We start from the raw sequence: 25,287 nt of genomic DNA on the forward strand, positions 1-25,287 counted from the left end.
ATGAGCTCTGAACTCGAGGGGGGAACCGGATCTTGTATTTTTAGAGAGAAGTACGACAGGTTTTATACTACACAGGACGCTACGACTATTCGAGAGTGGCACACTGGTACAAGGGGCTTTGCATTGTTCCTCAAGAAGCTGCCTCACCGAGTGGCACGCATCAAGTCCATCGGTAGAGTGACATCATGCCGAACGCGGAGATGAAGGGCAACATATGGCCACTTCGGACTGGTATCCGTCGTTGAAGGCATGCCGCGAGGTTCGATACCTAATCGGGAAAGACCGGCTACTTCGGTGTGGCTTGGAGCGAAGCGCGCGCTTGGCCGAGCGGCGTTAAGTGGCCCTATTGTTCGCCGAATGCGGAAGATGTCCCGGGATCTACGTGCGAGGCATCGGGACGACCGTGCCGAGCTTCGAGTAAGCGTCGCGCACCGTCGAAGGTGTCGAAGAGCGTCGAAGGCGAAATCGAAGTGTTGGGAGACTGAGTCGAAGTGCCGGGCGGGATGTGAGTGCCGAAAAGAGGTGTATCGGGGCCCAGCGGGGCTCGGCGCCTATCATCAGACTCATCGGCTATTCGCCTGGGGTGGAGCATCAAAACATCCGCCGGTGGCGAGTAGCGTGACCTCCCTGTGTAGGCACTTGTTCAGCCGGACAGCAATCCAACATCTACACAACTGACCTGTTTTGCCTTCTCTATCCGCAAGAGGATCCTTCAATGGTCTACTGCGACCACACTCGTCGCAACATATTCCCAGTACTTCTCCCGCGAGAATCGCCGTAGATTCTTGCCAAACACGATCATCAGCAGGAACGAGAACGTGCACGCCAAGGACACGAAGCCCGCGGCAATGAAGCAGTTCTTCAATCCCTGATTCGTGTACCAAGGCGTGATGGCATAGCTGAATCCGAACCCAAGCGTGCTGGACGATGTCAGTCACATGGTCCCGGGACAGGGAAGACACACGTACTTGCGAATGATAATCACGCTGATCATTGATTCTCCTCCTAATTCCTTGAAACAGTCTACGTTGTATGATATCGCGATCGATCCTCCGGTGACGACACCGAACGTCAACATCCCCAATCCGAAGCACAGACCGACCCAGCTCACGCCGTAGTACGCGCCGACGCCCCATGTGATGAGACCTGCGGTGGCCATGGTCCCGGACAGTAAGAGTGGCCAGAGACGCTGCTCGGGCTCACGGATGCCCTTGTTGCGCCGTGCGAGGCGAATTGTGAGTTTGTCCGCTATTGTGCCTGACCAGACGGCAGCGATAGCCGCGCCGATGATGGGCGCCACATACGCGGATCCAACGAGTGCTGAAGGCCAGTTGTAAGGGGGTGCCGAGAGTACAGGCGACGCGGTGCCGTTAAGCACGTTGTACCATGAGAGATTGATACCATAGAGGAAGCCTGCCCAGTCTGTGCACGGGAACCAGAGCATGATGAGCAGCGGGCGGTACATCATCGTGAACATCTGCTTGTTGCTCGGACGTCCGGGCATGCGGACAAACAACGCCAGCTTTTGCCAGTATGTGCGTGGAGGTGGGAAGGAGGGGACTGTGGTGACCGAATTATGGGTGACGTCGTCCATCTTGGTGTCCTTCCCATCTTTCTCGTCCGAGTCAAGGCTCGCCTCCACACTCTGTCTCGAATCGGCAATCTCGAGCTCCTGCCCTTCCACCGTACTGCGGAAGTATATGGTCTCTTCCAAGCCGAAGAACAGGATGACGGCACAAACCGCCGAGATGATGGCACCGAAGAGCATCGTCCAGCGCCAGCCGTACGCGTCGTTGAACCAGCCCGCGATAAGGGGAGAGACGAAATTCGACCCGAAGAGGATGAATGCGTACATCCCCATATGCGTCCCCCGTTCGTGCGCGAAGAAGAGATCGGGCACGGAGACCTCGGGCAGCGACTCGACGGGTGAGGCAAACAGGCCGAGGAGGATGCGGTTCGCGTACCATTCCCCGGCCGTGCGCGTATATGCGGTCCACACCATGATCGGGACCATGCAGAGACAAGAGATCACGTACACGCCGCGGCGGCCATATGTCAGCGCGACAGGCTGCCAAAGGAGGCACGCCCACCCGGTTAGGAGGAAGTTGAGGCCCGTTCCCTGAACGAGCTGGGCCGTCGTGATGCCGGTGTCGCGCGTGATGTCCGCAAGCACGCTGTAGTGCAAGGTAGAAGGGATGCCGATCCCAACGCCTGTATACAAAAATGCCAGGCCGATGGCGAGAGATTTGCGCCTGCGTGACCAGTTGAGGGGGTCCTCCGGATCGGCGCTTGGCCGCGGGACGAGTACAATGTCCTTGCGATCGGCGGCGTGCTTCGCGTTCTGGGCCTCGTCGGCGACATCGACAAGATGGACTGTGCCAGGTACGAGGTCGTTGTGGGCAACTGCAGGTGTCGCCATGGTCGTTCAATGAGGTGAGTAGAGACACACCCAGGGGAGAGTAGCGGCAGATCCAGAGTTACGGCCAATGGGCCACTGCTTTTCTAACTTTTGGGCTTGCTCCAGCTTCTATTTCGCTAGCGGTATTGCGCTGTACGAGATAGAAGGTGGGGTCCGTGACATATTCGAGGCTGATAACAGTTGGAGCTGGCGACGGAGAGCTAAGCGCGTCTGATGGTGAGAACACGGCGCTGAAAGACGGTATTTTACAAACCTCGAATCGCTTATCGCCCGTCGGTACCGTCTCTGTATTAGGCACTGAGTCCGCTCTGACAACATGCTGCGGCATAATGGGAGGTAGTCTGAGGCGACAAGACTCCGATGCAGCTGCTAGAAGCCTGAGTTTGGACCGCAATGAGTCGGGGTCCACGAGCAACTGCCACAGGAACCCCCCCCCCCCCCTGTTAGCTATCGTCGTAGAGGTCTTGATTTTCGCGTACCTACTTCCTGTCAATGTCTATCGAATATTGTCGTCACGAGTTTCGTACTGGCGGCAGAAGGCCATCACAGAATACGTACCTCACCCTGACGCTCGCATATGCTGTCACTCCAAAACGCTCAAGAAGGTCAGCTGGCCATGCACTTTGACATCTGTCAGTTATAGTTCTTGAATTTGTCGCCCCGGAGCGGAAGGGTGAAATCACTGCAATACTGTGTCGAGTGTTGCTGAAAGGCCTCCGTGAGGCACCTCCACTGGCTCACAGCTATTAAGATGTACAAATTGTCCAGTGACCGGCAACTGGGCAGTATTTCAGCCATGAAGAACTGCTGAGAGTCAGACGAGGTTATGGAAGAGAAGCGCAAAGGATAGTAATTGGGAGATGTTGCGATGTTTACTTGCAAGTTGATGAAGGCGATCGTCGATCATGAGAAAGGAGTGCAAGATCGAAGCTGGATATTTCATTGCCTTCAATGCTTGCGTTACAGCTGAATGCCTTCCGGTAGGAAGCGGACAGTTTGCAGATGCAAGTCGGACTCTGAAGCAAAGCCGTTGTGTCGTGCCGTTGGGCAGAAGGAAAGCGCTCATACGAGGGCGGGGAACAGATGAGGTAAGCAGAACAACCATGTTTGAGCCAACGAGAAAAGAGCGGAGCTCGATAACAACATCTACAACGCTCGATCTGGCCTGGACGAGGGGACCCGCCTCCAGATGCGACCGTGACAATCTAGACTCGTCGGCGTTCAACAGTGCGGCAACAGTCGTTTCGAGGCCACACAGATAAGCTTTACCGACAAAATTGAAGTTTTAGAGGTCGATTCTATTCTGCAATCGTGTCTAGATCTCCGCAGAAAGGCATCCACTATCGCATTCAAACAACAAATCGTCGCCGTCTATCGTACAAGTCCACTCGCGGCTGATGCTACAGGATTAGGCTAGGCGGAGGTCACAAGAAGCGGGGATGGTGTACAGGGTGAAATTACATAGCCTTAGAGCCGCGTTTTGGCCGAGTCGTGGCGCTGGAGGCGGACCGCTCAGTCCTGCATGTCGAGGACGATACGTCCAACGATCTCGCCGCGCTCAAGGCCCTCGTACGTCTCTGTGAGCTCAGCCAGCGTGCGGCGCTGGAAGAAGCACTTGACCTTCCCGCGCGACGCGATCTCGAGGGCCTCGCGCGCATCCTGCCGGTTCCCGACGTACGACCCAAGGATGCTGATGCTCTTCGTGACCGTGTAGAAGATATCTGCGCTCAGCGACGCGTGCGCCGGCAGCCCGACGACCATCAGCGTCCCGCCGTTCCGCAGGTAGTCGACCGCCTGCGCGTAGGCCGCGCCCGTCGCTGCAGTCACGACGGCCGAATGCGCGCCTTGGCCGTCGGTCGCGGCGATGATGTCCTTCACGATGTCCTTTGACTCGCGGAAGTCGACCCATTTCTCCGCGCCGAGCTGCTCGCACAGCTTGCGTTTCTCCTCGCCGGTGTCTGTGGAGGAGTAGGTCAGTAATGTGCGCGAGTGTCATGTGGGCGACTAAGCTTACCAATGGCGACGACACGCAGACCCATCGAGGTAGCATACTGGATGGCGAGGTGACCGAGTCCTCCACCAGCACCCGGCAAAGCGATCCAGTCACCGATGTGTGCTTGCGAGTACTTCAGCGCACGGTAGACGGTGACACCCTGGGCGCGATGCATCAACACCTCGAGGAAATCCACCAAACACGCAACAACTCACAGCACATAGGATGGACGCAGCCTCAAAGCTTTCCAAGTTCTCGGGGATGGGCGTGACATGGCGGACCCAAGACACAACATATTGGCTGAACGTTCCATCGGTGGTAAAGCCACTGCACAAGTTGTTCGGACAACCTGGAAGATTGGATCAGCCAGAGCCAGTCAGTATGAGCCAGATATGACATGACGTCATGGTGACGCACTCTGCTCGAGTCCCTTTCTGCACTGCTCGCAGTCAAGGCACGAATAGGCCAACCACTTGATGCCGACACGGTCGCCCAGCTTTACGGGGGAGTCCTGGGTGTGCTCGCCAATCGCAACGATGAGGCCGACACCCTGCCCGGCGAGCCGGTCAATCTCCGGTCTCCCTAGTCCAAGCGGACACACACACCTCATGACCTCCGATGAGCGGGAGTTTGGCGGGGGAAGGCCAGTCGCCTTTGCGTGCGTGCAGGTCGGTGTGGCAGACACCACTGCATTCAAGGCGGACGAGACATTCGCCGGGCTTGAGCTCGGAGGGTTGACGTACGGGGTGGTTGTCGACGAGCTTGAGCGGTGCGTCGGTCGCCTCGACAATCGCGGCCTTCTGGATTTTAGGGATTTGGAAGTTCGGAGACATGGCGTTGTAGTAGTGTAGTGGTGGTGATGGTAGGGGAGGTAGGAATGGGGAAAGTCAGCTGCTTCCCCGACGACCTTTATATCCGCGCAAGGGGCTGAAGTCCGTGATGCTGCCCGTGCCTGTCCGTAGGAGGATCCGGCAGCGTCCACCATAAGTTGGAGTTGTGTGATCGAAGCACCCGGCCCACCCGATGCGGCACTAGTCGACGTCGAGGAAGGCGGAGTATGCTCTGGAGTAATACAAATTTTGCGCAGATGACCTCGCCGCCGCCTGGCCATGCCTTGAACCTGTCATCAGATAGCTGCAGCTTCAATCCGGGAGCGCTACGATCTTCTCCATTCGTATGGCCTTGAGGAAGCCAGACAGGGCGAGAACTACCTAAGATGCTAGAAGACAGGCCACCTGGTTCCGCCGAGAGATCTAGGCGTGCGATAACAGCCTGCGCAGGTATTCAGACAGCCCGCCCCTGCGTCGTGAGGCATCACAGGAACAAAGGAGGGAGGACAGGACGAATTCCAGAGCTCTAGACAGCGGAAGCGATCCAGCCTCGACTCGATCCTTGCGCGATCACGTGAGCGACGCGTCCATTAGCCGCCCGATTCCCCTGTCCTTCAGACCTTTGCGCTGCTGCACTTCATCATAAGCACTTTCAGCCATTCTACGCACGCACCTTCATAATCTGTCGTGAAGAAACGGAAGCTCGCACGTGAGCGGGCCTCCGTCGCAGACCTTCTTGCGGAGGCTGTTTTGTTGTTCCCGGACTCCCTGACGTCTACGAGTTGGAGCCGAGCCTCTTGGGTGTTCCCCGACTGTCCTCTGGTCTATTTTGAGCGCGACGGATGGCACCGGAGGATATTCCTGACTAAACGTGAGTCGGAGAGGTCACGACGTCATGTATGAGAGTGCCAAGGCGTACAAACATCGGGCACGAATGAGATGCAACGCGGAGAAGGTAAGCGAGACGTGTTTTCTTCTTCCGTCACACTCTGTCGGGACAGACCTGGAATAGTCCCTGTCGTTTTCGCGTTGTCATTCGCGATATCGACACCGTTGTTGGTGGCCTCGAAGCTTCTTGCTAGCAAGGTGAAGTATGCTGTGTGGGGAGCGTGGTACGTGCCGCGAGATCATTTAAGCAGTACTGAGCAGCCAAGCTTTATGAAAGGACTGGAGGGAGATGAATAGCTCCTCTGTCGATGGCATTGGAGGCCCTTTATACGCATGAGTACCGCTCACATGAAGCGTGTACCATCGCAGACATACCATCGCAGACATGACATCATCTTATTGAGTACTATATCATTACCACAGATAAGTGCCAGATCGCACTACGTGCCAGCCGCTTTCGATGCAATGGATACTGTATATTCGACGTCTGGCAAGACTCGCGGCTCGCGAAAATCGCTCTTGCCGCCGCCAATTGCAGTGCTTTGTGTTCAATGGGATATACGAGATGAAGCTTCAAGATTCTTCATTGCGCGCAGAGCTCACAATATTATTGGGTCAGACACTGATCATATGTAGTCGCGCGCGAGGTAGTTCGTATCCTCCTGTATCCTCGCGCGATTATGCCGGTGATGTTGCAATAAAAGTCCCTTCTTTGTCGCCATTTTCCTTGAGAAATACAGTGAGCTTCCTGACGTCTCCGGGATTATGTATGAGTAGCTCGTTCAAGCATCTTCATCGGAATATATCTCTCACATAGGTAATTGTAGAGTTGTTTTTCATCGTGAGTAGAAGAGGCGCTTGCGTGGCGACAACGTGAGCGCGTCGCGTCGTTCAAATCAACGCGTCTCTGCAACGTCGGCTAAATACACAGGCATGTGACCGCGCCTTATAATGCTGTGGGAATTGTTATCGCTCATGTAGACTCGGACGTACAATGGGTTTCCCTTTCTTTCTGAGGTCTCGAGATCAACCCTAAACACTAACGGCACATATGTAGCTAATCGCACCCGATATGTAAGTCGTTCACATGTACGATCAACACTCATGTCACAGTGATAGTGCTAGCTCGAAGTTCAAATGGAGACTATCATGCTATCAGCTCAAGAATAACATGCATACAATCGCATCATTGCGTATCGCCCTGCTGAGGCTTTGCATGAGCACGGCTACTGGTTTATACACCCACGAGTGCTGTGTCCTATCTAAAGATGATATGGAGATGCCGACCATCACCTACGGTTCATCAAACCTTTCCCGGAATGGACTGCTTGATAGTCCACCTCTTGAGTATGCCACATCCGGATCTCATCTTCACACTAAATGCGTCTGGCGCTGGGACAAAAATGAGTTCTTTGGGACATGCCTCGTTAACACCGATCTGCACAGACCCGTTGCCATTGCGCTAAGGTTCTGACGCCGATGCGCAGACTGACGGGGCTATGTGGAATTTGAGGCCACGATGTGCATATCAAGAGACGCTGCGTGGCATTGCTGTCATCGAACCCCCGATGTCCCTCAGTCATCCTTCGATCTTGATACTGACTCGATGGGAGCACTGCGAGGTTTCAACGTGGCATAACTTAATTTCGGTTATCAGGTCTTTTTATTGCCTGCCATGCTCGCGTTAACGACGTCCATTGTGCATCTCAGGGGCGAATCACGTATCAAGGTACGGCTTTCGTGTGAAACTTATATGTGCTGTATTTTTTGTTCATATGGCCTCTGTTCTCCAGGTGGATGTGTTGACGAGATGGAGGCTGTTGCCTAGGAAGCGCATGACAGCCAATCAAGGGAAGTATATCTACCGCTTAACAAGGTGCGTCATGTAGGTCTACTGGTTCTTCTCACTCCTCACTCTTCGTTTGAATATGTCTATTGCTGAACAAAAGGCCGAGTAAGTGGTTCTAGACAACGCCAGTATAGAAAGCAACACTCAGATACTACTGGAAGGCAATTCATCACAACATTCGTCACGCTATCGAATTATATGTATTTCTCGATCAGTGGTTAGTCTACTCAGTGTGCTTGGACCTGTCAATATTTGACTCGTCCCGTACCAGCACTGTGCTACTACGACTATTGCTTGAACATCAGCCGTGAAGTAGAACTCATATGGAAAGCCAAGCTGTCACTCGGCACGATCCTCTACTACACACTGAGATATCCCGCTATGTTGTTCCCGGTGGCCGAGATAATGATGCGGATATTTTGGCCATGGCAGTCTGATCAAGTCAGTACAGATGGTTAAACGCTCATATTCCATCCTACTCATCTCAGCAGAGGTCGGAGTTGTTCGCTATCGTGTGCTCTCCAAATCCTGATAGTCTAAGACACTCTTTCAACAAGCTGCCGAGTTCTACTCAGGTTCAATATGGCGTTAGATCTCATAGTTTTGTCCAGTGTAGCAGGTATATTCATCTTTTTGGTTATACGTTCTCTGATGGCCCTAATCATGTGTGCCAGTGTTTGCAGCGCTGCGCGTGTACGCCATGCATGGCCGTAGCGGATGGCTCTCAGCCTTGACGCTGGTGTCCGGTTTGATCAATCCTGCCATTTTCATCGTACGTGAATGTTTCGCAGCAATTTCCTGCCAGACTCGCAACAGTTGCATAGTATCTTTTTACTAGATCTATTCCATCGTGGAAGGAAGTGCAGGGCTTTGGAGCATGCAAGTCTAAAATTGCTGGAAACACCCTGACGTTCGAAAAGTAAAGCACCTTGTCTCTAAGCATAAATCTTAAGCTGATAACATCGTTGGTAGCTGTACGCTTCTGGCCGCTGAAGCTTCCTCATGTGTAAACATATTTCATTCCTCAGGGGCGATTGGGGCACGGGCTGCCTCATTGGTGTCGGATGGTTTCGTTCTCTTTTTAACTTGTGCGACGACGCTGCGAGCTCCGAAACGTTTCGGACCAGCCGGTCATCACGATGGACACGGCGACATCACAACAATTCTGCTTCGAGACTGTGAGTACATCTCAGTTGAGTAGCATCCCATTGGCGTGACTTTTAACGCGCTGTCTAGCCTTGCTATACTTTAGGCAAGTCCCGTCATAAGTTAATGGTACACAGGGATCGTACCAATAGGCATATAGCATCTTGTTCACACTGAACTTAATCGGTATCGGTGTTGGTCATATCACGACGGTGAGCTCTTCCGATCGTGCAGTGGAGTCAAACTAAATGCGGTTTACAAATGCCGCAGTCCATTGAAATAATAATGACCTGGACAGCAATGTGAGCATCATTTTAAATTTGATGTGTATAACTGAAGGCTGGCGCATGGCCTCTTCGCAGCCTTACTTCTGTTCTGTTGTCGCGTCTGATGTTGAACCTACGCGAACTGTCGTTGCTGGAGAGGAGTCGAACAGAGATGTCCCAGAGCTCCTGCGTGATCGTGACGTTCTCGACGGACATTCTTGATAGCACTGAGGGGCTGCATGAGGATCCGGAATGGTCGTAGTTCTAGGTTCATCTGGCTATCTCATGCTCTAATAGAACGCGCGACTTAAAAGCCGATATTGCAGGGACGGTGAAGATGGAATCAACGTAAAGTAACGCCAGTTCTGCGAAATACCGGCGACGCCTTTCATATAACTGTTCTTTCGCAAACTCAATATAAAATAGTTTACGCTGAGTCGGTGTTCTCTACTTATAGAGTATTTGAACATTTTGGGTGGGTTATTACACTAGCGTCTAGCGGGCTATATAGGGGGCGTAGGATCATGTTTTACACTTCAAATACTAGTACTGAACGTGGTCTGCTCACATGAAGCTGACGGATCTTCGATACTGATTGGTTCGAAAATATGTAGTCCACGAAGCTCACGAAACATTAATCCCATCGTACGCTGATCCTACGCTACAAGTGATGAGGAAATAACAATCGAGGAAGTAAAAATGGTAAAACAGGAGGCTGATATGCTACATGACTTGCAAGCACAAATTACAGCGATTTATGAAGACATCGAGGAATGAGCTCGAGATGTGTAATGTATGAGTTGCAGGTGACTGCTTTCCCGGGTATCATTAATCTATAGAGCGTTTTGAATGCTGACGAAGGCGAATGCAACCGTACACACGAACTACAATGATGTTCAGCTCACGGCCCCAAACTAGTGCTCAGGAAGCAGTTGAAGCGATGCAAAGTCTGCAAGTGGAGACAGTCCAGAATCGTTGTCGGTAGCGACAGAGCCGACTGGGGAGGGCTGTCGATCTTCATCCGCTGGAGTCATGTTCTATAATATACCATCGTACCGGATTAGGAGTTTGCAAACGTCACGGATGAGAGACATACGATGTTCCTCTCGTCTTCATTCTCATTGTAGTCACCGCCCGCGGGCCCAAACAGTCTCTCACTCCATGAAGGCTCCCTGTCTCTGTCTCCTCTGATTGACACCGCGGGACTCCAGTCGAGGTCGTCCTCTCCCCCAAACAATGACCCCGACGAGTCGCGTTCATGCGTGTCATAGGCAGGCTCCCCAAAATTGAACTCGAACGCGTCGCCCACAGGCTGAATCGGAGGGAGGAAGGGCCCTGTGAACGCGTCGCCTGCGCGCAGCACGGGAGAAGCAAACGGGAAACCAAATCCGGCTCGAGGCGTTGCAAGCGCGATGACAGGCATAACAAACGAAGTCGATGTGGCATATGTGTTTGCAGAAAGTGGCACGGATGGATAGTTGGCAGGCAACGAGGGGCACTGCATCACCACATCCAGATCTTGTTCATCAGCGCTGTCGATGGCAGCACCAGACGGCTGTGCGCCACAAAGCTCTGGTGCTTCTTCCTGTTCTCTGGCTTCGCTCGCGCGTTTCCGGGCCTCGGCATCCTCCAGCGCGCGGGAAATAGTCTTTCCCGTCTTACTGATACCTGTCAAATCCATAAGAACACAACACGCAGATGAGATATACGCTCAACACACCGCGTCTCCACTCCAACCGTGTATCGCCCCAATGCCATTTGAGATGAATCGCTAGTCCGTTTGGCAGCTGGAACGTCCTTGGACAGAACGGGCAGTGAAGCACACCTTTCGGATCCGCGCCGATGGGCAGTCCAGGCCAGTAACCTGCCATCGCGGGCATGTATCCGAACTCTGGGTGCCTGTCGAAATGATACGCCGCCTCAATCTGCGCAGAACCCACAAAGATGTTATTCCCATAGGCACCTTCGGACGGTGCAGACCCCGGCCGCCCAGCATCACTGTTCACGCGCTCCTCAGCGTCTCTCTGGCTGGCGTTCTCGCCACCCGCGCGCTCGTCCTCAGACCTTGGCTCCGCGACTGCCGCATTGACCGTTGCGACGGCCTGTCTTCTTCGCCTCACCGGTGGGGCGCGCCGCCCGCCAGATTGCCTCAGCGCGCGAAACGTTGACTCCCATCCAGGCTCCGACCCGGGACGCGGAGCCATCTGCTGCGCAGCATAGTGCGGCGGCGGCGGGGCCAGGTGTGCAGGATAGTACGGATACGGTACAGAGCCCGGCGGGGGCCAGTAGCACGGCAGGGGTACAGGGCCCGCCTCTGGTGTTAGCGCAGGTAAGGGCCTAATAGCAGGCATGGGCGTCGGGGGTACAGAACAAGGTCCCGTTGGTTGCCCAGGGTCGCTGCCCGCCGTTCTGGGAGCCGGCGTTGGCGTTGGCATGGGACGAGCGTATTGAGGCACCGCGGCCGGATGACCGAATGAGCTAGTGCGCATCGGCATAGACCATGCTGGCTGAGTATGCACATGCATCGGCGGTGGCATGGCGTGGGGGTGAGGGGCGGGCGTGTGAGTGGGTACGCTCCTGCGAACCGGCGCTGGTAGGGTCTCTTGTAGTGGGTCCTGAGCACCTTGCTGAGGAGGATGATGCAGCGGCAGCGGCGACGTATGGGCTGGCCCATGCACTGGTGTCTGTATTCGCAGTCGTGGACGCATGGGAGTCTGGACGGGGATGGGCACAGGCATTTGTCCAGCACTAGACGTAGGGATATTCGCGCTTGAAGAGAGCATGGAGCGAGGTGTCGGTGTCGAGATGAGCGTCTGCGGTCGCGCATATATAGGCTCGGAGGGCGACACAGGGTCCAAGCTCTGCGCAGGAGCAGAGCCTTGGATCATCCCAGGGGAGGGTGTAGGGAAACGTCTCTGCGTTACACCAATACCAGGAGGACCCGATGACGGCCACGCCTCGCTCGAGGCCGGCTCCTGCGCGTCCCACCGCATCTGCGCCGGGACGGGGGTGATCGCATCCGCTGGCAGGGGCCTAGAGAAGCCAAAACCCGATGGAGACCTCACGATGGCGGGGTTGAGGCGGAAGAGGCGTGTCCCAGGAACTTGAACGGACTGCAGTTGCGCCTCGGGAGTGCCGTGCGCACCCGCACTGCTGGCAGGAGCGCCGTAAGAAGGATGGTGTATGCGCATATTTGGCGTTGATTGAGGGCGAGGAAAACTCAAGGAGCGTTGCGGACCATGGATGTATGGCTGGGTAGTAGCGGGCGCAAGTGATGGCTGGCCGAGACCCGCATTTAGCGTGTCGGGAGTTCGCAGTAGAAGCCTCGGTATCCTACGACCTTGCCACGACACGCCTGCGTGGGCTGGGGAGCTCGAGCCGGCCTCGCGAGTAGGATAAGCAGGATGGATCGCGAAAGAATGCGGACGCGGCGCCGTCGGGGTTGGTTCGAGGACACGGTGCATATATGCGTGCGTTCGCGCATCATTCGTACTTTCCTGCGCATTTTCACCCCCGCGTACGATGTCGCTTTCTTGGGAAAGGGTGTCGTCAAGACCGTCGTCCGTGGACCCCGACGCTCCCGTGTTCTTCCTGGAGCTCAGCGGCGCCCGCCGCATACGCTTCCTATCCCTCTCCTTCTCCGTGTCCTTCTCCGCGCCCTCCTCTGCGCCCTCCTCTTCGCACACGCCATCTCGCCGCGCGGGGTCCGCGTTCTGGTCTCGCGAAGGGGCTTTGCGCTTCTCCCGTCCAGGCACGGGAGCGGGCGGAGTAGGCGCTTCGCGCTTCTGCCTTAGCCGTGTGCTCTCGCGCCGCTCGGTGTGCGCCTCTGAAACGCGGCCGCGCATGCGAGGTGGTAGCAGGCTCGTGTTCGAGGCTTCAGAGGTGGACGCCGGCACATCTCCTGGTGCAGAGACTGGAGATGCCTCCTCCACGATCGTCGTTGCTGTAGACGCTTGCTCTACCACTTGCGTCCCTCCAGGGTCCTGTGCGATGTCGGGCTCCTGCTGCTTGTCCATAGCGTCGTGGTCGTCCTCATCCTTGGCGGGCTCGTCTTCGTTGACACTTCTGAGGCTCCATACAACCTCAACCATGCCCTCCCCGTATGGCACAGGTGTGATAACGCTCGCCCCAGGAGCCTTCCGTTGATTAGTATCCGCGGAAGTGCCTATATGCGCATCGTTACTCGGCTGTGTGTCCCCAGCGTCCATATCCGCGTCGACGTCTGTTAGCATTGCGAGTCCATCAGCACCATGTGTAGGTGTTCCTCCGAATAAATTTCACGCACCCAGAGCATAGCCATCGGAAATTGTCAGCACTGGGTCTACACGAAATGAGTGTACCATGCCGTGCGGGACGCCGTGAACCCGGGGGTCTGGGAGGGAGTGGTCTGCATGGCTGTGGGCGGATGGGTCATATTGAGGCAGGTCCAGTGGGTAGAGTACCGAAGTATGTGACGATGCAGAAAACATTTCCGGGAAGACGTGCACGCCGAACGCAGGTGCAAGAAGACAGAACACAGTGCTCAGAGAGCCAGAGCGTACGGAACCATGTGAACGTCTGAATGGAAGAAGCTTGACATGCAATTCCTATGCCAAAGTGAAAGGACTTCTGAGCTTGTATGTGCTCGCAGACCCAGAGAACGGAGGAGACACAGCGGGTTACACCGAAGCAGGGGCAAGCCTGAATGACATAATGCTAGAAGAAACAGAGTGCAAGAAGCAGTATTTGGCATAATAGGTCGATGATATGTTCAGCGGCTCCGACGGTGGAGGCTACGCGTACTACGCTGGATGGCGCCGGGGACATGACGGGGCCACCTATTTGACATAGATTTTGGCATCAAATGACGCTGGTAGTGGCAGACTTGACTGTGATGATTGACGCGGAATGAAGGATATTGACAGAAAACCAGCTCCCCAGAGGTGATGGCGTGAAAGGCCGCAGTGACGCATTCTTGCAGCTACCCACGATTCCCAAATGGGGTAACCGATCGTTATCTCGGCGCTAGCGTTCATAAACTGTCGAAAACTCGATCGCCGATAATGGCATGTCGGCCAATCATATTCTCCCATCCAAGAACATCAGCGGCGTCGGACTTTCCACTATTTACCGTACCCATTTTGCGACCAATTTGAACCATCTCGTACAAGCACCAAACAGACATATGGTGAGCCATCGTTTTTGTTCACGTTTTCCAACAAAAGTATCGCAGAGCGCACAGATTAGAAGTGAAATTACTCTCCGTGCTAGCATGGAAGGAGAGCGGAAAACAAGACCGCGTCCGGTGCTGGAAGCGGGATAGAGACTTCATGGTCTCACTCTGATTCGAATGACACGTATTTTGTATCGCAATAGGCTGACACGCACTTTCTTTTGAAGCTGTACACGAGGATCGCATAAAATGACGCTCTCATGAAGATGCTATTGCTATACCATGCGTGAAAATCGTGCAACTAACATGATACAAGGTCCGTTCCCTTGATACACCATCTCATTCCCCCTCAATGCAGCGTGACACAGAAACACAATGATGAGCCAAGACTTCACCACATGTGTCTCAAACCCGACAACCCGCTGAGTAGTCAAGCCACAGATTCCAACTGCCCCGTCTCGTTCGACTCCGACGGGCCGTAACTCTTCCCGCTGCTCGTCATCCCGTGCAGCTCGAGGACGTATCCATCCGTGCCTATTCCACCATCGAGTACCACGTCGGACAAAATCTCCGCGTCGGTCGAGAACGCATCCGTGGGCCTCTCGCTCGACCCAAAGTCCATCGTATCCGTGGGATGACGCGTCGCAGTCGCCGACATTAGCTCCGTAGACGGATAGTATACGCTTGATAAATTTAGGAACATGCGCGAGATGAGGATCGTCGTGATGCTATGGGGCGTGGGCTGTGAGCACGCAGCTATGTCAGACGGGAGACGACACGCACGTCGTCGTGATCGAGCCTATCCATGGGAAGAACTGAGCAGTAGTAGTGTAAGCCGTCCGCCTCTGCAGATTGAACGAGAGTCTCACGGTACGATAGACAACGATGATATCCAACAAGCTGCAGATAACCAGGGCACTGCACAGCTTTCTGTCAGATTCCATCCCGCCGTCTCATCTTGCACGGTGACAACGTACACAAAGTACATGCTGCCTGTACATATGCACGCACTAGGTTGAGTATACTGACGTCTACGAAACCTGAAAGAAAACCTCACCGTCGCGTATCAACAGCGTGGTGACAGTCAGCCGTGACTGTGCCATCATGGTCACCTTCCTGATGCCATACGTTACCCGCCAAATAGCCACCACAACCAAGAGCTCGGACACGATGATGCAGGTCTGCGTGAACGCCGTCACTAGAATATAGTGTGACATTAGCACCAGCGTCTGCGACGAGTCAAGTTAATATGCCGCACGTCTATACTTCATGATCAGTGATGAAGAAGGGACAGACTTGTCTGAAACCTACTTATCCTCCACGTCTTTCGAGAGGTTATAGCTGATCACACAGCCTATGACCGGGTCCTTGGTGTAGGTCTGTAGCGATGCCTGCCACTAATCGTAGACAGTATCAGCGACAGCAGCGGGCGTAGCGTACTGTTGGAGGAGACTGACTGTCCATTCCACAATATCTGGGACGTAGAGCACGGCGATGACGAACGGCAGCAGCAACTTCCGCCCATTGATCGCATACACACGGAAACCGGAAACCACTTTGTCGCATCAGTGGATACTAGAATGGTCAAGACAGCCGGCACGCCTACCTCCAAAGACAAGGCGCAGCACCGCATCCATTATAAGCATGAGCAAATTGCCTATGAAGACGCTGTGGCAGTCCTGGAGCACCCAGCCGAAGAGCCAGGACAACAGGAATATTATCGCCGAGACATGCATCGATGTGTACAGCACGACAGCGGCGGAGAAGCGTCGGCGCACGAAGAAGCGCACTTGCTGGTCGATGGTGATGACGAGCTCATACGTGTATACAGCTATGTACGAGAGTGGCTCATCAGTCCGACGACTTATTCAAAGATCGACAGCGAACGTACTGATGCAGGCTGCAGATGCAATGTTTTGAAAGTGCCTGTACCGTAGACCAACAGGTTACAGTGTGTTAGCGTACCCGTACCAGAGCCGAAAACTAGTAGCTCCCGTACGCATGGAAGAACCCACATTTGCTGTAGATATTCGGCGTCACCCAGCGCCGACATCGTGCGCGCCGCGACACAGCAAGAAATGGTCGGTAATCAACAGGCCAGATCGAGGGCAGCCGTTACCACTCCCACCGATATATATGTATGCCTGTCTTCTCCGCGAGCCCACTCCGAGATGTTACTGCAACCAGCACATACCTGTGGTCATGTTAGGATGCAAAGAAACGGGTGCTTGGATTGGCGTGGCTGCCAGCCGATGATGCTGTGTTGCACTCAGAGATCACCGGTCACCAATCAGCGAATCGCACGATCACGGAAGATGGTAGGAAAGTGCGGGAGAAACGATCAGATTCGCGATGGGGCCTGCCGCAAAGGCCGCGTGATGGTGGCATGGCCAAGCGCGTGTCCCCACGGCAAGCTGCGAGGTCGCGCCCCCATGGGTCGACGCAAACAAAGTCCAGCTTAGAGGTGTCCGCAGTGCGACTATGCATATCTGAGTCATGACGGACGGAAAATACTTGACGCTCTCCAGCATTGAAGATAGCAGTCACGCACAAATTTGTCTACGCCCCCCCCCCCCCATAGTTCGGACGTTCAGAGCTGCGCTGGAATGGCATTTGGACGGCACTCAAGCCCACGGTTTACTATATGGTGCGCGGCTATATTTGGGACATATCGAGTGAACGTGCGAAGCGCATGATGATGAAATCCCGCTGGCTGCAATGATATAGAGCTTCGCAAGAGCCCGCTGTGAAAGTCGGTTCGTATACAGCAAGCTGAGGTCCTTCAGGAACTTCAGGCACTCTGCTACATGATGCAGAAGAGATAAGGTCTGTGTTGCATGAAACATATCAGCGTGACAGCGTCTATCGTGGGCCACTAATGTCTACAATGGCAGTACTTAGCTTCTGCAGGGTCTTCAAGGTTTAGGTTGGGGACCAGTTGCAGTAGCGCTGCTGGCATTGTATCGTTGCAGCGGTGCGGAACGCCAAAGGTCACGGGAGAAGATATCAAGATCCGGGATACAGTGCGGGCGCAGTAAGGAAACACGGAAGTCATCCATACACGGCATCAGCGTCGAAAGGCTGCCCATTCGCAATCCGGAGTCCTTATCTTCCTTCCTGGCATTTGCGTGCGAAATGAGTGTTATGTCCGCTCAAGCTCAACGAGTATTGGAATATCAGTTTGAAATGGGTGGAAGTGATGAGGTACGGAGACTGACGAGACGTGAGGACAGCAATTCAGAAGCAACATTCAGAGAAGAAAGATTGCTCGCGCGATGCGCTGAATACTTCCCACCTTCTGTCGAATATCTTGGGCATCCGAGCAGGGGATTTCATGAGAGATGAATGGATGTCATGGAGCGCACAGAATGATGGGGATTGAGCCGGCTTAGAGGCTTAGACACTCGTTCTCGATTACTGTGATCCTTGAAACAATACCCTCTCATGGATTCAGGGTCTTTGGTAATGTTTTCAGTGCCAGTGCGCTGGAGTATAGCGGCTGAGTACTGAGCCCCGGGTATTTCAGCAGCGGAAAGTAAACGAGGGTAACGAAATTGGACTGTATGGCCGTCAACGTGGACGCGGATGTTGGTGAGGCAGCCACACTACTTTCGAGTTCAAGGAGCCCTGCGAAGCGAACATTGAATGACAGATGGAGTGGCGCGTCTCTCGTGACACGGAACAACATTACAGATGTCTCCGGTGACGTTGCTAACAAGATGAGATGTCGACAAGATGTTGATCAATCTCAGATGCCCCAATTCTTGATACAGTTCGTAATACAACAGTCTGTAAAAGAGACGACACAATATACTGCATACAGTGTTGAATGGATTCATATATTGATATCACTTTAATCACGACATTGGCCGGTTTAAAACGTGGGTCACTGGTCGTCATTCGTAGTTTGAACAAGTAGATGTGTCATTATCCGGTAATGTGAACAGTCAGATCATCCTGCATCGAAGATTCGACGGTCACAGAATCAGATGAGAGGAACTCGTCCGTTAGGATGTCTTCTGGGCTCGTTGAGGACAGGACGAACTTCAGGCCGCTGACAGTTTGAGATATAGAGGTAGTTTTGCTTTCTCCGAAGGTAGCAGTGACTTCACGCAAGTCGAGCACTAGGCGTGACAGTAGTACAGATGTCAGGCTGTAAGCAAATGTCTGTCAAATCATTCGACAATACATCACGCTGTTACTTACATTGCCGTCCATGTTGATACAGCTTCAATAAACTTGCACCTCCATCAGCGGCGTTATAAGATGTATTGGATCGAATGACATACTGTCAAGTGGCCCACAGCAACCCCGACCCCGATGACATTCAAAAGCAATAAAAACCTGGCAGAAGGTTGAGATGGTTTCCTGATTATCCTATGAAGCCAGCGTACGCAAAATAGACCGCAGCTGTATACAACATCAGCATGAGCGGGAGTCTATACAGATGTTTAACGTACTATCTTTTATAAGGACAGCTTGTAGGCTATTGCTAGCAGCCGCGTCACTACTAGGAACCGCAATCCGTCGTATTCTCACCCAGGTGAGTGCCATGACGAGTCCGTCAAAGAGCAGCGACGACACTCTTGTACCGATCATCCCTGCCAGAGTCCAGGCCCAGCGCACGATGTTAGAGTGTACCCTGCAACGTAACAGCGGACATAGAGCAGCTTACAGCTGAAACCATCACGAGCATCAATAAAGCGCACGGCAAGAAAAATATATGGCGTACTTGTTGACGGTATAGCGTGTGTATATGTCGCAAGACTGGTATGTCGGCGTGACGACTTGTAATATCGGGTACGACACAACAAAGGTATACTAAGCAAGGAACGTTAGCATGAGCAAGTCAGTTCCCCAGACGACACCACAACGCACCGTTGATATGACAGGAGCAACCAATCCCAGCGTCAACACGATGCCAAAGAGGATTTTGGAACGGCCGGATAGGGCATATACGCGCATGGCGGTGAATACTAGTTTGGCAGTGAGCCATCCAGTATTTTGAACTGGGTAATCAAGAAGTATGTATACGCACATGCAGAGCTTGTCAATATCAAGACATCGCCAGCCATCTCAAATCGAATTATAATCGTGCAACTGAGCGCCGGCAGGACCTCAGCATTCCATGTGTATCATAGCCAGGGATAACACACTCACCTCTACAGACCAGTCACTATGTGAGGGAGCAACTCGCTGGTAAGGGAACCACTCACCCGTGATGTTTGCCAGCCTGGCCATGGTACATAACCCAGAACGACGAAGATTGTGTTGAGGATCGCGGGATAGCGAAAGCAATAAAACAGTATGTTGGCGAAGGTCAAGCGGCCACTCCATATGAAGTCGATCTCTTGTTGAAGCGTGAGGCAATAATCATAGCAACATAAGCTTGTAGCCGCAAAGTAGAGGCAGTTCTCTACGTAGCTAGAAAAAATTGAAAAGTTAGGCAATTCATGCATTCAAAGTACCATGACTCACTCACTCCTGTTTGATTTCTGCTATAAGCGCAGCTGACATGGAGGAAACGTTTGCTGTAGGGGGGTTCGGTGAGTGTACGAGTCTGCAAGGGAAGCGATAGCATATCATGCGCAATACAAAGGTTGTTTGGCAGCCGTAACCTTGAGTTTAGCAGGATGAACCTACTTCGCCGATTGATCCTCATAGACGCGGTCTTTTCATGGCTAGAATGATGAATCTGACATGCGGTAGCGAGATCAACACATTAAGAACATCCGAGAACGCCCGTAAAATATGTTTTTGTTCTGGCAAACAAAACGCCCCTGCACACTGATAGGACATGCAGCTACTTGGACTCTATCTGATGTCGTGAAAGCGAAGTCTTTGTACGTGCAGAATGTACGGTCTTGATGTAAATGCGAGTCATGTATGATGGACCCCGGCCGCCGCGTCAGATTGGGCCGACAGGGGAGCGAATAGAAGCTGAGCGTTAAACAAGGGAAAATGAGCCGCTCGGACAAAGAAATACAGACCGGCCAGAGCACTTGGCACATACACCATATTGATAGACATGATGCCCAGACTACGGGCCCCAGGCATGTGTGTCAGAGATCACACCGTAGCCGTAATAAGTCTTTCATTTGTCGACGAAGAGAGAAACGAGGCAGCGTGTTCGATAGTATTATGTTGTAGGTCGAGGGTCACGTCACGGTGGGTCGCTAGACAATGTTGCGTGAGCCATTGTAATTGTGTTGGTTGGCCTGGGCGTATCAGCCCTATTTGAAGCTTACATTTTGACGAGTAAGCTGTACCTACCTTTAAGCCACTGTCTCATCAGCGAATACAAGACGCTCACGAGCGACAAGCTAATCATGGATACTGGCATTTTGTTATAGCTTGACCCCAGTTTTTCAATCGCACTGAGCCTCACGCCTTCGTGCCAGCGGGAACAAAAGTTTCGCGCGGACCCTACGCACTCTCATGCAGAGGAGCAGTCCGATGATACCTCGCCACGCAATGAGCGTCCCATCATTTCGGCGAGCTCTGTGAAGCATGCTGAAACACCGTTGGTCGTGATTGGAGAATGTTACTCACCATAATCTAATGGCAGACGTGAAACTGATATTTTGGTCATGTTTCACTTCCGTTGTTGTGGAACGCTTGTCTCCTTGATGGTGTAAATAGTAGCTAGAATAGACAACCATCCCCTCACGGTCTCACTCATGTCTCCGGTGGGGATAATAGCCACACTATAGTCACCTGACGGAGTATCGACGCGTCGACGCGTCAATCACGTGTTGAATCCAATCGTTTGCCTTGAGACTTCAGAGTTTCACATTAGCCTTCCATTGTGCTCTGTCCAGATGAGATGGTTCTTCTCTTCAACCAGTCTCACACAAAACAATGGCATCTCACACTGGGCAATAATGCACGCGCATGTATCGGCGGACATGTGCGGATTTCTGCGGTCCTCTTTAGTCCTGAACTCTCGCATTATAGTCAAATTCTTTCAATAAGTATCTGGAAACTCTGCATGCTTTTCACATAGATGCGTTGTCGTGCCTGATATTTCATTCATCCTTTTGCAAGTCTGCGACCTTAACGGTTCAATGACGTACAGCTCCTGGGGTATATGGAGACTCAGCTCAATCACAGCTGCCATCCCTGAGTAGCTTGCCGCTCGCGGACGTCTTATCATCGATGTTTATGGAAATCTATCAAAGAATTACACGGGTACGCTATTGGGTACGCATCTGGTCGTGGTGGCTAATGATATACCAGCTCAGTCCATCTGGCTGCGCCGTTGTGGTCTATGGCGCAGGTGCAGTTATGAGCGCAAGCACAAGAGAATCTGGGACGCCTCGTCTACGTCAATCAAGATTGAATCTTCCCGTACATCTTCAACCATAATCCGACCGCTCACGCGCAGGTCTATCATATACTCGCGAGTGTCTCAGTTAATGAGCTTATTCGCATACCCTAAGTTCCATCGTCGCCGAAGCGGTATGGGGAGACAACTGCGATTTGATTCCCTCGCCGGTCGGCTCTGCATGCTATATCATCCCTTATGATCTGGCTGACGCGTCCCACACACCTCTAGTGAACGCGAAACAATCACCCACCTCGCTACAATCATGCAAACCCTCATTGAGAAGATATTCCCTCGAAGAGGCATGTTGGAGGACCGACCAGACCACCCCCGCGCTTATGTACGAAACGCGCGCCACGTTCGCGATGCTAAGGTGATTACCAGTCATGAAGTCCACCCAGACGCTGCATGGTCGACTCGTGAAATGCTTGTTGGCGATCCTCGCTGGCATTCGGGGAAGCACATAGAGGTGAACTAGAGCCGTTTGCGCTCTCAAGATATAGAGATCAGGTCTGGCCAAACCAGACATCTGATGAAGACTGATAACTCTTCGTCTGATGGCAATAATCCTCCCTCTGCTCATAGGTTCAACTCAGGATCCATGAAGAGAAAGCGGTTCTCGAATGACATGGACAAGTTGGGTCCGAAGCGGCATTGTTTCTTCGGTAGCGGTCACTTGTCCACCTTCCGGTCGCTCATGGTCACGATACCTTTGCAACATGATGAAGAGCTTGCAGCCCGATACATCACGGAGATGATGAATCGTACCGTATGGTCCTTCGCACCCTCCGTCAATGGCACGTAAATGACGCTGTGGTATACAGGCCGCGTGGGAGTGGGAGTGGTCCCCCTTGCGCCATCCGAGTTGTTCGAGCAATCCAAATTACTTGTCCTCGTGGTGGCCGCCCTCAGCTCATGCGGCATATACAAGGTCTCTCGACTGGAGAGACGCCTGTAGACATCGCGAGGCTAAAATGTTACAACTACACAAGCTATGTACGGCGGCAAGGGCGAACGCACTCTGAAGTTATCTTTGTTCGTCACGCGCCATTGCATGGATGGCTAGCCGCAGGAGGAGGCCGTATGATTGCTCACAGCATTCATGATGGCCATGCAGTTCCTGGGGATGGTCAGGATCACAGGATTTGTCCCTTCGGCTCGCTCTAGGATGACACAATGATCAGGCTCAAGTGCTTATAGCTTAAGGAAAGGTGAGTAGTTGAATTCCAGTCCTTTGAAGCGTCCCTGGACAATGTAAGGACAGCGAAGCAGATGGAACGCACTATGGAGCGCGATTCGCTGAAATTCAGTATCGCATTGTCGCTCTGGACGACCCATTACTCGGCAGTACTCGCTCGGATTGTCATGTTGTCTAAAGCCTTACGGGACCAGTTCCCTGCGGTCAAGGACGACCTCGTCAGACCGATAGAGGACGGAGACTAGAAACGCCTCTAAAACGCGTTGATAGCGAGGGAGTGGCTGGCCGCCAGAATATTGCAGTGCATTTGCTATGAACATAGGTTCCCCCCATATCAACGGCATTCGACTCGGCGTATCTCGATAGACCGGATCTTTATATCGAGGTTTATATCTTCTAAATCATCGTGGGCTTCGTCATAGGAATTGCCGTGAGTCGCTCGATCCCAGTCAAACAGGACACCGGAAGCCCGGTCTGCCTCCCTGTATAATATGACATCGTCTGTGTCTCAAAGTTGCATGTTCCGGACTGAAACGTTTCCTATAATTATACCATGATAACAGAATCATGGTTTCGTGATGGCTGTGAGTGCGTCGGGTTCTAGGTGACAATCAACACGGGTTAAGTAATATACTGATGATTTTGCAGATTATATAATGCGTACAGCAAATGGAAGAAAACTTCGATGACGATGCTCATAGAACAGTGCCCTACTAGCTCAATCATAGAACACGAGAAGGCGCAACTCGATCGACTCTCGATAAGGAGTGTTTTTGGGCGTGGTTGGATCTTGAAACGCAGTATGGGGCGTCAACAAAGCCGTGTCATCGTCCGTCCTCGAGTCAAAGCTGCCAAGCCGTCAATCACACAGCCGACTAACTCCAAATCTTCAAGAACACTCACCACTTGATCAGCACAAACTCATCCGGCCCCATGCCACGGAGGTACTTCCACCTGTGGTTCGGGTTGAAACGCACGCTCATCGTCTCACCATCACGATCCGGATAGACGAGGGACGTCGGCACGAGGTCCCTCTTCGCGTCGACCGAACGGAAGTCGCACAGCGCAAGCGGCCAGTCGTACGCAGCATGCGATATCGGCCGCCAGAGGTTGATGATCTGGAAGCGGCGACGCAGCAGCTCGGGCGCGTCCGCGGGCGGGAGGTGTCGGTGCACGCGCGCGATGGCGGACGCCGTCGTCTGATCGACGTGCACCTGCGGGACGGGCTGGCGCTTCTGCGGTGTGTCCTCGACCTCGCCGGGGCGGCGGCGGCGGATGGCTGTACGTGCGTTCAGTTTCGACTGTGAGTGCGATAATGTAGACACACTATGATCAAAGACAACAGCACGGCTCGCGCCTGTGATCTCCTTCAAGAACTCGATGCTCTCCGGGTAATACTCTGTCTCAACGGCCTTGTCGTCGATGAAGGCTTTGTGTGTAGCGGGGCGCCGGAAGAATTGGAAGCCGGCAGTATCGAGTGTGACAGAGCCCTGCTCTCCACGAATGTTCTCAATGTCGATGATGTGCGGCTCAGAGTCAAAGTTGCGCTGCCGGACGCCAGTGGCTGGGTCGGCGTTGATGTTTATGTACGGCTTGGAGCCATCGGTGGGGGGTGAGAAGTAGTTTAGCTCGGCTTGTATCGTGTTGGGGGGAGCGTCAGATGCGGACATGGTTGGCGAGTGGAACGATTAGGCGGGGAAGCTATATATTGTGATCGTCTCCTCCGTATAAAAAAGGTCATAAGGGGCTAAGATCCGCCTACAGGAGACAAGGAGAAGCGGTTGTGAGAATGCGTTGCGGGCCGCGCGAGTGTCGGTGGATGGTGGACGGGTACAGACGGGTACCCGACCGACGGCATTCATTAGCGCTGGTCAACACGATGCAAGCAGCAGAACCTTTCGCAATACCGCTGTACTAGCGACGTGAGCGGACAGTGATCATCGTTCCCGGAAGGACGATAGCTGAGAACGTGTGAAACATCCGATTGGTCTTCCAAGTGAAGCTACGCTCACGCCTCCGTATCAACCTCGGATGCCCCAATCTTGCTAACATAAGACAGCTCAAGAGCGTCCGAGTCCAACTCCCCGGACCCCTCTCTGCGAGCAGGAGACGCAAAGCTCAGTTCACGTAAAGTGCGGCTGAATAGCTCATAGCTGTCCACTTCAGCTGCATGCACCTCCCGTAGGTCCAGGGTGAGGCGGGAGAGTAAAACAGACGTC

The 25,287-nt window shown here is 53.3% G+C and overlaps 6 protein-coding genes across 6 annotated transcripts; 1 reads left to right on the forward strand and 5 right to left on the reverse strand.

The window, feature by feature from the left end:
* Positions 1–712: 712 nt before the first annotated feature.
* POSPLADRAFT_1146335 (hypothetical protein) lies at positions 713–2,419 on the reverse strand (the record flags this gene model as incomplete). Its single annotated transcript, XM_024485917.1, has 2 exons — positions 713–920; positions 969–2,419. 2 exons carry the CDS (start codon positions 2,417–2,419, stop codon positions 713–715), a joined length of 1,659 nt encoding a protein of 552 aa, XP_024337819.1.
* Positions 2,420–3,572: 1,153 nt separating this feature from the next.
* POSPLADRAFT_1040327 (hypothetical protein) lies at positions 3,573–5,279 on the reverse strand. The gene is made up of 5 exons (XM_024477723.1): positions 5,018–5,279; positions 4,830–4,962; positions 4,628–4,761; positions 4,434–4,572; positions 3,573–4,377 (listed from the first exon to the last, which is right to left on the reverse strand). Exons 1-5 carry the CDS (start codon positions 5,243–5,245, stop codon positions 3,932–3,934), a joined length of 1,080 nt encoding a protein of 359 aa, XP_024337820.1. The 5' UTR covers positions 5,246–5,279; the 3' UTR covers positions 3,573–3,931.
* A 2,779-nt stretch (positions 5,280–8,058) lies between these two features.
* Positions 8,059–9,285, forward strand: POSPLADRAFT_1047312 (hypothetical protein; the record flags this gene model as incomplete). The annotated part of the gene is made up of 9 exons (XM_024479252.1): positions 8,059–8,084; positions 8,195–8,196; positions 8,251–8,420; positions 8,515–8,554; positions 8,663–8,751; positions 8,804–8,898; positions 8,952–8,953; positions 9,008–9,157; positions 9,263–9,285. 9 exons carry the CDS (start codon positions 8,059–8,061, stop codon positions 9,283–9,285), a joined length of 597 nt encoding a protein of 198 aa, XP_024337821.1.
* A 1,020-nt stretch (positions 9,286–10,305) lies between these two features.
* On the reverse strand, positions 10,306–16,596 carry POSPLADRAFT_1146772 (hypothetical protein; the record flags this gene model as incomplete). Its single annotated transcript, XM_024485979.1, has 14 exons — positions 10,306–10,428; positions 10,488–11,059; positions 11,112–13,613; positions 13,677–13,948; positions 14,502–14,678; positions 14,759–14,818; positions 14,993–15,271; positions 15,327–15,443; positions 15,579–15,741; positions 15,802–15,803; positions 15,855–15,934; positions 16,001–16,098; positions 16,150–16,374; positions 16,509–16,596. The coding sequence occupies 14 exons, from the start codon at positions 16,594–16,596 to the stop codon at positions 10,306–10,308; spliced, it is 4,758 nt and encodes a 1,585-aa protein (XP_024337822.1).
* A 1,874-nt stretch (positions 16,597–18,470) lies between these two features.
* On the reverse strand, positions 18,471–20,060 carry POSPLADRAFT_1145802 (hypothetical protein; the record flags this gene model as incomplete). Its single annotated transcript, XM_024485844.1, has 9 exons — positions 18,471–18,667; positions 18,750–18,831; positions 18,949–18,953; positions 19,004–19,185; positions 19,276–19,364; positions 19,422–19,552; positions 19,582–19,660; positions 19,760–19,967; positions 20,026–20,060. The coding sequence occupies 9 exons, from the start codon at positions 20,058–20,060 to the stop codon at positions 18,471–18,473; spliced, it is 1,008 nt and encodes a 335-aa protein (XP_024337823.1).
* A 3,726-nt stretch (positions 20,061–23,786) lies between these two features.
* On the reverse strand, positions 23,787–24,738 carry POSPLADRAFT_1057973 (hypothetical protein; the record flags this gene model as incomplete). The annotated part of the gene is made up of 3 exons (XM_024480985.1): positions 23,787–23,916; positions 23,972–24,347; positions 24,396–24,738. 3 exons carry the CDS (start codon positions 24,736–24,738, stop codon positions 23,787–23,789), a joined length of 849 nt encoding a protein of 282 aa, XP_024337824.1.
* Positions 24,739–25,287: the final 549 nt, after the last annotated feature.

The sequence above is a fragment of the Postia placenta genome (genome assembly GCF_002117355.1).
Source record: "Postia placenta MAD-698-R-SB12 unplaced genomic scaffold POSPLAscaffold_9, whole genome shotgun sequence".
NCBI lineage: Eukaryota > Fungi > Basidiomycota > Agaricomycetes > Polyporales > Adustoporiaceae > Rhodonia > Rhodonia placenta.